The sequence below is a fragment of the Brachionichthys hirsutus genome, chromosome 3 (assembly GCF_040956055.1).
Source record: "Brachionichthys hirsutus isolate HB-005 chromosome 3, CSIRO-AGI_Bhir_v1, whole genome shotgun sequence".
NCBI lineage: Eukaryota > Metazoa > Chordata > Actinopteri > Lophiiformes > Brachionichthyidae > Brachionichthys > Brachionichthys hirsutus.
The window spans coordinates 8,157,004-8,166,534 of NC_090899.1; the positions used below are offsets into that span (position 1 = coordinate 8,157,004).

At 46.9% G+C, this 9,531-nt stretch overlaps 1 protein-coding gene across 1 annotated transcript in view; it reads left to right on the plus strand.

The window, feature by feature from the left end:
* kirrel3l (kirre like nephrin family adhesion molecule 3, like) overlaps positions 1-7,762 on the plus strand; it is a 34,681-nt gene extending 26,919 nt beyond the window's left edge. The window contains exons 5-16 of the mRNA XM_068758345.1: positions 606-763; positions 2,212-2,362; positions 2,443-2,548; positions 2,879-3,027; positions 3,152-3,279; positions 4,485-4,611; positions 4,763-4,863; positions 5,543-5,741; positions 6,473-6,592; positions 6,795-6,904; positions 7,070-7,159; positions 7,271-7,762. Of these exons, the coding sequence (XP_068614446.1) occupies positions 606-763; positions 2,212-2,362; positions 2,443-2,548; positions 2,879-3,027; positions 3,152-3,279; positions 4,485-4,611; positions 4,763-4,863; positions 5,543-5,741; positions 6,473-6,592; positions 6,795-6,904; positions 7,070-7,159; positions 7,271-7,762 (1,931 nt within the window). The remainder of the gene's footprint in view (positions 1-605; positions 764-2,211; positions 2,363-2,442; positions 2,549-2,878; positions 3,028-3,151; positions 3,280-4,484; positions 4,612-4,762; positions 4,864-5,542; positions 5,742-6,472; positions 6,593-6,794; positions 6,905-7,069; positions 7,160-7,270) is intronic.
* Positions 7,763-9,531: the final 1,769 nt, after the last annotated feature.

Here is a 9,531-nt window from a genome sequence, read left to right on the forward strand (position 1 = left end):
AGACCAAAGCAATCCTGCACAGTCAAAGGACTCAACGGCGAGAGTGCAGTCAGGGGAATCGGCATGGAAATTAAAATCACCTGGCACTCGGATTCCATTAGTGTCCGCGCCTCGGCAGCGGAAGGACCTCTGACAATTCAGATACACAAAGCGAAATTGGTTCGGTGGAGGGAGCGGGAAAGGCCAGCACAAACACCATGTTTACGCCTTCTCTTATTGGCTGGGGAGATAGACGCCTTCATCAGGGGTGGCACGCTTGGCTTGCCAGTGGTGCGTGCGAAGCCATGCAAATAAACGAACAAATAAGCAATTCAGTTGAAACATCACTCTGCAACTGTAAGAGCAAATAGAGTAATAATGCTAGTCCCAAGAAAGGAAATAAATAAGGCTGAGTCTTTGTGTCATATCTGGAACTACACCTTGCTAAGCTGACACATGACCATAAGGAGGTTTTGTTTTTTGCTGTTGCAATATTTGAATGCCGAGTTAAAGGCAACAGCAAGATCAATATCAGTATGGCTTTTTCGTGGCTCTGTGCTGGCCTGGAGCTGTAATGAGTTTTCTTTTTCTTGGTTTTGAGCGGTATGTTTGTTCTGTTTTTACAGTTCCTCCCTCAGATCCTCTGGTGGAAGGCGGTCCTGTTGTGCGTCTTAAGGCCCACACAGCACACAACCTCACCTGCAAAGCCTCAGGAGCCAAACCTGCTGCTGAGATCACCTGGTACCGAGACGGAGAGGTCATGGAGTCTGCAATTTATGCAAAGGTAGCGCGGGGGGGGGGGCAAATCTGTTCCACCTCTAAAACATGCAAAATATTACAAAATGTAAGCAGGTAGAAATAAATAGAAAGGCATTCAAAACAGAACTATTTTCTGTTTCCTCTTAGGGTATAATTCGCCCCTCCTTTTTTGTCTATTTTTATTGTTCTCATATTTCTTCCATGGTCTCACAGGTTTTTGTTTTCAATCGCCACCCTTCTCGTATATGATTTGTCCGCACACTCTCTGCAGTCCCCCTCCCATTTTCACTCAAGCGTGACCCCCCCCCCCCCACCCCACCTCCTCCCCGTCCCTAGCCAACCCCCTCCACCCCGTTTGCACACTAATGCAGTGACACTACAGCATAACTGGAGCATGCCAAAGCTCAGACAGGCATGAGCATTTCATACAGTAGGGATTCTGCAGAGCACAATCACCCACAACAATGCAGACGCACAATGGGGATGCGGCAGAGCGTAAGCCAGTCGCGGCTGGGAAAGTGTCACGTTTTTTATGCTCTCTGACCACGCTAAACGACGTTAAACGGCACATTTAAGGAGGGAAGAGCCTGCAGTGTGAGGGGAGAGGAGAGGATTGGAGGAGGGGGGAGAGGAGAGGAGAGGAAAAGAAGAATTATAGAGTTATCTGGTGAGGTGTTTTTTTGAGAAACCTATAGAAGAGAGACTGGGGATAAAGAAAACACTGTCCAGATTAGGGGGGGTGACAGGGAGTGTTGTGATTTGATCTGGTATGAAAAATGCTTCCTCTTAGGGGGGGTGACAGGGAGTGTTGTGATTTGATCTGGTATGAAAAATGCTTCCTCTGTGTCTGATTGGGGAATTGAAAGCCTGTATCCATTGGTCCAGCTGTTGAAAGGAAAGCTGCTCTCACACCAAGTCTTGTGATTGTCACGTTTTTCTTAATGTCACCATCAGACAGACAAGCACCTTGGACATCAGAGCTTTTTTCAGTATGTGTGTGTGTGTGTGTATGAGTGTGTGTTTGTGTGAACGTACATAAGTGGGAGAATGTGAGGAAGCGGTGAGCCATATCCTGAGAATATACACATTTCCTCACTTAGGCGTATTGATTTCTGTGAGCAGTAAATAGATTTAAAAGATGATGACAACAAGGAACTCTGACGGCTAACAGAAATGTGGGAACGGCACAATATCCTCCACTGCACCATAAAATATATGATTTAACTGCCATGCCAAAGGACAGGATTGCAATTTTAATGCCCCGCATATGAAACAAAACAAGACCTGCAGTGTCATAAAGGTATTAGAGGAGTTGTAGGATCACAAATGGCAAGTGAGCGACTTGTGCGCCTCTGAGCTGATGTTCAGTCCTACTAAATCGTAATGGAGTCTCTGTAAAAGTGGAGCTCATAAACTGTTGTTTAGGACTTCCATCAGCTAATAGTTACTCTGCATTCTTGTGCCACTCCTCAGACACTGATGGAGGACGGGAAGAGGGAGACATCTGTCAGTATGCTTCCGATCATCCCGGAGGATAGTGATACCGGACGCACCTACACCTGCAGGGTTCTCAACCGGGCTGTCCCCGCTGGACGGCAGACATCAATTACCATCAATGTCCAGCGTAAGTGTCCTGGTATCGGCGTTCCTGTAAAGACAAACATGACTTGTCAGTCCCATAAATCCGTGCTCTCCTTTGTCCAGACCCTCCTTCAGTGACTCTGTCCGTCCAGCCTCAGACCGTGACAGAAGGAGCCAAGGTTCTTTTCATCTGCTCCGCTTCAGCCAATCCTGAGATCACTGGATATAGGTATCCGTCCTTTGTTCAATATTTCACTCTGTGCTCACCACTATGCACACAGCGCCAGCAGTCTGAGATGATCGAGTACAATCGCACGACAATTTCAAGGCATTACATGCTGGAGACGTGCCAGATTAAAGGCGATTAAAGATCGTCCTAAAAGAAGTGCAAGCGTGCGAGTGTTTATTAAATGTATTGGATCAAATTGCTGTTTGATTGACAGCTTTAGATTGTGATTGACACAGGCCATGAATCAGCTAATAGCCACTTTGATACGCATGGCTAATTACCATCCCTGAAGCAATGCGGCTGCATAATGCGATCGTTCATCTGTCCCAGGTGGTCGAAAGGAGGAGTCCCCATGTCCGAAGCGAATGGGGACAGCCTCGAGGTGACAGTGGACTACTCTTACTTCACAGACCCCGTCTCCTGTGAGGTGTCCAACTCGGTCGGCAGCACCAATGTTAGCACGCTAGTGGACGTGCAATGTGAGTTTAGCCTTTACCGTCAGTCTAGAGCAGCTAAACATTATTATGTCTTTTGATATTGTCTGAAAGTGTGTGTTGTTTAAAACAACCGCTTACAATAGTCGTCTGTGTTGGTGCACCCTAGTCGGCCCCAGACTGCTGTCGGAGCCTAAGCCAATGACGGTGGACGTAGGCATGGATGCAGCCTTTACATGTGCATGGACTGGAAACCCTCCTCTGACTCTGGCCTGGACAAAGCAAGGCTCTGTTGTGGTAAGGCAGCAAACACTAGTCACCATTTAATCCTGGTGGTAAAGTGAAGCTAAGCATCCCTCCAGGGAGACACCTCGATCCACACATGGCCGTCAGGCATGAATCCCTCACACACGCTTTTTTTCAACCTGAATTTTTAAACCTTCTGCTCCCCGAGGACTCGAGCCTCTGGCAATAAACTGTCTGTCCACTGATGGATTCATACCTCATCTTCAGAGCATATAACATGCTTTCATAACTCGAGCTAACTCAATTGCTCAATTAATCAGTCAGTAAACCCGTGAGCCACGGTCTGGTCGAAGACTTACAACAGAACAGAATTACAACATATGCTAAGTGTAACTTTTAGAGCGACACACGCTCACAGCGGCATCTCCGCCTCTTTGCAATTAAAAAAGGCATGACTGCACTACAGTATCAATTTCCTCAAAGTCAACTTTGTAGGTGGAACAAATGTGACATTTCCACCTTCACTTAACGTAATCCTGATTAAAAAAAGAAAATAAACCTTCCAACACACACAAACAAGCAGCGGCAGCATCCGTAGGAGCATCTCTCTTGGCAACCAATATAATTTCTGAGGCAGTGCAGGAGAAAACTCCCAAGTAAAGAATGCTGAGGGAATGGAGAGAGCGATGCTGTCATCTCAAAGAGAGAGCTCCTTCTGCCCCGCTGAGGGAAACAAGAAGGCATTTTTCTAATCCATTCACGGCCACTGTCCCTCTCACAGTCGTGGGTAATGGATTAATTGGGTTACTCCGTAAGATACAAAAAAAAAAAAAAAAAAAATGGAGAGTGAAAGGCAATTGTAGGGAGGGAGGGAGGCAAGAAGATGGAGAGGGGGTAAAAGGATTAATCACAGCTTGATGGAATGACAGGATCAATGAGCTAAAGAGTGAGTGAGTGTAGCAGCTCCAAAGGCTAGGGCCCACTCACACCACAGCACACTCCGTTCTGTCCCCACTGTTTAATTACAACCATCTCCCCAGCAGCATGGCCACTCAGCGGTGGCGCGAGTGCTTAATGCTGAGATTAAAGCTCTTTACAATGAAATTAAACTCAAACCGCCAGCATGTTTGTTACAATGGTCAGCCCCACCTCTACGCCGCTTCCACAAAGAGTGAGTCAAAGTCCTGCCTTTGTCCGCTGACTCTCTCTGGCACGCCTGACATGCGTCTCGCTTACCTTTCTTCATCGCTCAATAGGTGCTCGGTAACAGCAACACCTTGCAGCTGAAGGCTGTTACCCAGGAGGATGCTGGAACGTACACCTGCAAAGCCATTGTGCCTCGGATCGGAGTGGCCGAAAGAGACGTCACTCTGACTGTGAATGGTGAGTTACTTATTTTTTATAATATATGTGATATTTGGACTGATCTGTTGGAGCATCCATCTTGGTATTGTTTGGTATTGGTCAACATTTCAAAATATTCTTTTTTTGAAATGTCCCTGCTTGCTGACTCCGTCTTTCCTCTTCGCACCAGGCCCACCTATCATCACGGCAGATGCCACACAGCATGCCGTCAAACACTCCAAAGGAAAGCTGGAGTGTTGGGTGGGAAGCAGCCCCCCGCCTGATAAGATCGTAAGTGGGCTTGTGTTTGTGCTTTGTGGAGCTCACACGCGCCGTGTTCCTCCATGTCACAGCCGCATCAGATGGATCACTCAGTGCAGCTTTATCCCTGACCTCACCTCCACACCTTTCCACCAGCTCACATGCTAACAAATGCATTCACACACATATTCACTCCTATGACCGCGCAGACATTGACTTGAGACATGGTCGAGTTGGCGGAGCTGTGGGAGACTGGCTTCATGCGGGTTTCAGCCAAACCACATTCAATTAGCTGCCCAAGAGGCGTCACACAGCTGACCCTGTTGAACCGCTGAACGTACGGCGGGCTGAGAGAGGATAATTAGGGCGTGAGGAGGAGTGAGAGACGAGCACTTTGCTGGCCCTGTGCTGGAGACGGCAGAGAGGAGTCTTATTTTATGGTGCAGCTACCTATCCCTCCGTGGGCCCCACCTGCAGGGCACACGTGGGCGGGAGCTTAAGCATGAGCCTCTGAGCTGTGTCAGCCGCGGAGCACCTTAGAGGTCGACATGAGAGAATGCCGAGCAACGAGAGAAACTGGTGTTCAGTCAGTGGCGGGCAAGGATCTAAGGATAAACGGCCATCCAAGCCTTGGCTCTGCTCACCGGCGAGTAATTCTTTATAGGAAAGCAACTTACTCCCTGTTGTCTCGTCCCTTGCCCTCCTTCAGGTGTGGACCTTTGGAGACACGAGCCTGTCCTCTGGGTCATCCGGTCGTTACTCAGTGCAGACGGTGAACAGCGAACATGGGATCCTTTCTTCTCTGGTGCTGTCTGAGACTTTGGCACAGGATTTCCAGCTACGCTACAACTGCACTGCCTGGAACCGCTTCGGCACCGGCACTGTCCAGATCATGCTGACGGAGCAAGGTACACACTGATGCCGAGGCGTGATCTTCCCCACGGGCATCCTTGACTGCAGTTGTACTCTCAACAATAGCCGTGAAGGGGGGCCAGATTAGGTGAAAAACATGCCCCCTGCTTATCTTAATTATACTGCCTTAATCAATATGATTTAATCAGGAGATGGTTCCTTTAATGAATATGTTTGCCCCATAACATAGATATTGATTGGGGACAAAAGTCAATTACAGAACGTCATGTGTTTTTGTGCTTGGAGTCATATTCTCTATTGCTGTCTGAGAGCCAAGTTCACCATCTCAGGCTGCAGCCCCCCGTAAGTGATCTTAAAACTAGGCCGTTGTACAACGACAGGGACGCTAGTGAAAGGCTTTGTTGCATCAGACACCAAAAGTAAGATCCTTGCCAGTAATTTACATCAATGTAACAGAGTGGGGTCTCTGGAGGAATGGGCAGTGGTATCTCCTGGAATCTCTAATTAGATTACCGTCTGTTGCTTCATTGCTTGTCAGGCCTTGTTACCATTTTTCCAGAGAGATTAGAGACAATAGCCGGGTTTTGGGTGCTGGATTGCCCGCACGAGCATACGTTAGCTGCGAGTAGGCCAGTGCACTCTGCAGATGGATCTATATAGGCTCTGACATTCCTCGGATTAGCAAAACAAATTGATGGATCTCTTTTTGTTCTTTTGCTCTGATCTCCCTCACCCTTTCACAACCTCTCAATTCCTGTTGTTGCAGAAGCCCTGCCTATGTTGATAATTGTTGGTGGAGCAGTGGGTGGAGGCTGTGTGCTTCTCATTTGCATCATCACTCTGGTATCTCTCTGCTGCAGACACACGGGCAAAGGTGAGCTCAACGGTTAGTATGGACAAGACGGGCAGCAGCCAATTCTTCACATTTCAAAAATTCATTCAAACAATTTTAAGTCAGACACGTGAACTGAAAAACAATATTTTTGTTCAATTTATGTGCTGCTTCACCCTGTGTGTTTAAATTTCATGTTTGATGTCTGCCACACGGTGTCAAATAAAGCTCCCTTTTTTTTTTTCAATCCACACAGGCAAAAGATGTACTCGTCTCTCCAAGAGCGACATCAGAGTTCAGATTGTTCACAGTGATCACAATGCTACACGCGGCAATGATGATGAGGAAGATGTTAAAGAACCCATGGTAAACTTCTTTGTTCTCTCCGTCTCTGCATGTGAGATGTCTCTCACATGCAGGGGGGGGGGGGGCACATTAACGATGGGATGTAATAACATTTAGATTCGTTCTTACTGAAGTAAGGTCTTGTTCATCCCAGTAATTCTTCAGGCATACTTGTTATTCCCTCAGGCTCCAAACAGCAGCGAGTCTCCCGGGACGTCACGCACCGAACACAGCGACCTCCTGGAAGAGGAGGATGACGAGAGATCGGACATCAAGGTAAAACTTAAAATGCTCACTCAAAACAGCAAGAATGCTTCATGCTATTCTATTTATTATGAACTGAAATAGGCTAACTTCATGACTTGATTTCGTCGCTGCCTCTCACAGGATCCCACCAATGGCTACTACAATGTCCGCGGCCACGACGATCGCAATATCCGCAGCACTGGGTTCTCTGAGTATGTGCCCAATTCCCGACCGGTCTACACTCCATCACAGCTGCCCTCACCTAGCCCTGTGTATGGTCAGCAAGGTACTCAACCTCGGGTCTATGACTTCTCCCACAGATACGCCACCACCACGGCAGGTAGAACCGCATATGAACAGCAGCAATCTGCCCAGCAACAGCCCTCCCAGCCGGCCAGTATTTACCCCGCTGATCCCAGCTACAGTGGCTCTGCTTACCTCCCCGCCACCTACGGCCGTGCCTTCACCAGCTATGTCAAGCCCGCATCTTACGAGAAGGTGGATCCATATGACCAATCAGATCAGGCCAGCAAGGTGTCCGGCTCATCTCGTTTCTCTTACGCCTCCTCACAAGTGTCCTCCCAGCAGTCTGACTATGGCCGGCCCTCACAGCGTATGCAAACGCATGTTTGAATGAACTAAAAGCATTTGAACAAAGAAGACTAAAGGAACATTGTCGCCGCCACGTGCACGCGTGGCTGGACAGAGAACGCGAACAGAGATTTTCTTTCGTCAGACGATCCTTCACGAATGTTCCGACGGTATTTGGAGGGGAGTCGTGTGATTTAGGTTATGAGTTAGCCAACCTTTGTCGCGACGGCTTGAGAGATCGGTGACGTACAAGTCACGCTTGTGAATACAGTGGGATACCTCGCAAAAGTTCCGTCTCCGTGGCGACCAACCAGACCTGGGGTGGACATTTTGTCAGCGCAAGGACCAATGAGGACAAACAGATCAAATGCATTTCCTGATTTCAGGTGGCAAAGCTGTTAACCTGCCTTTCAGAGTTTGATTTCTGTCAACACCTTGTGTCAAACATGATCACTAAAATACTCTGCAAGACAATGCGACAAGTAATATTTGAGGGGGGGGTGGGGGGGCAGATACAGTACGAACAACCTATTGTAATTTGGTTTTGTTGGCATGCGAAAGGAATACTAAGCACATTTGTGTCTCCATCATCAATAAAAGACCGAGCTCTCCGCAGAGATAGACAAACTATCCTGCACAATTGGCTAACGCTACTGACCAACGAGCGCTGCAGGCACTGTTCCGTATGAAGAGTCTAATTAGTGGTGGAATACGTCTGGCCTGGAGCATCTTCTCATAATAACCCTTCTGATAATAACACATTGGACTTGGCATTGTGAAAGGAGATAAGAGAATGTGTATTTTTGCCTTCATTGGAATGGAGACTAAACATTAACGTTAACTGCGAGTTGTACTAAGACGGATATTGGTGGAGCAGGAAAACCCAAGGATGGTGATCATATTATGGGATGGAAAACAGGGCTGATTGAATATTACAGTTCCTCCCTTGGTACCGTTTTCTGATTGTTAAATGAAGAGACGGCTATTACCAGAACAATCAAAAGTAGTGTTTTTAAAATGGGGGTTCGGGGGGGGGGGGGGGGGGGATCTTGAACTTGAAATAAACTTGAATGCAGTGTAAACTTCAGGTGAGGAAGGTGTCCGCATGAGGACAATACACTCAAGTTTTACAACTCAATCAAATTGTCTCGTACGTTTACAAGAAACAGTACTACCCTGAAACACTGTACAAATCTGTACAGATGACTGAGCCCATACTTTCTCTCTGTTGCATGCAAATGACGTGTCTAGTGAAAATCTTCAGCGTTTATATTCATGTCCATTTCACGTTTGAGACATCGGTTTATTGACCTGGCCCAGTCGCATTCCAATTCCCAGATGTGTCAGTACGGATGCCCGTACTGCCATTTGTCTAAAAAAAAAGAAAAGCCATGAGCAGTCACCCGATGAGAGCAAAGGTTACTGAAAGTGAGGAGGCAAACATCAGTGCTCGTCTTTATTTTTATAATTTATATATGCCTTAATGTACAGTGTGTAAGCTGCTCTACTGTAAAGTATCTTTATATGCATAACGTATCTATCTTCATTGATTTATCTGATCCAGTATCTCGTCCAAGTCGTTCATCATTGAATGCTGTTACGCTTTTTTTTTTTTTTTATCACAACTAATTTCCATGTGCTTGTTTATTCTTTTAATAATTAAGAATTTAATTTGCTAAATATGAGCTATTGTTGCTTGTACCTTTGTACACATATTTATATTTAAATAAAACCATTTCCGATAAACAACTGGCTGCTGTGAATCCTGAGTGTTCCGCCCGGTGAGCTGCTTCATTGGGCGTAGGAAACAG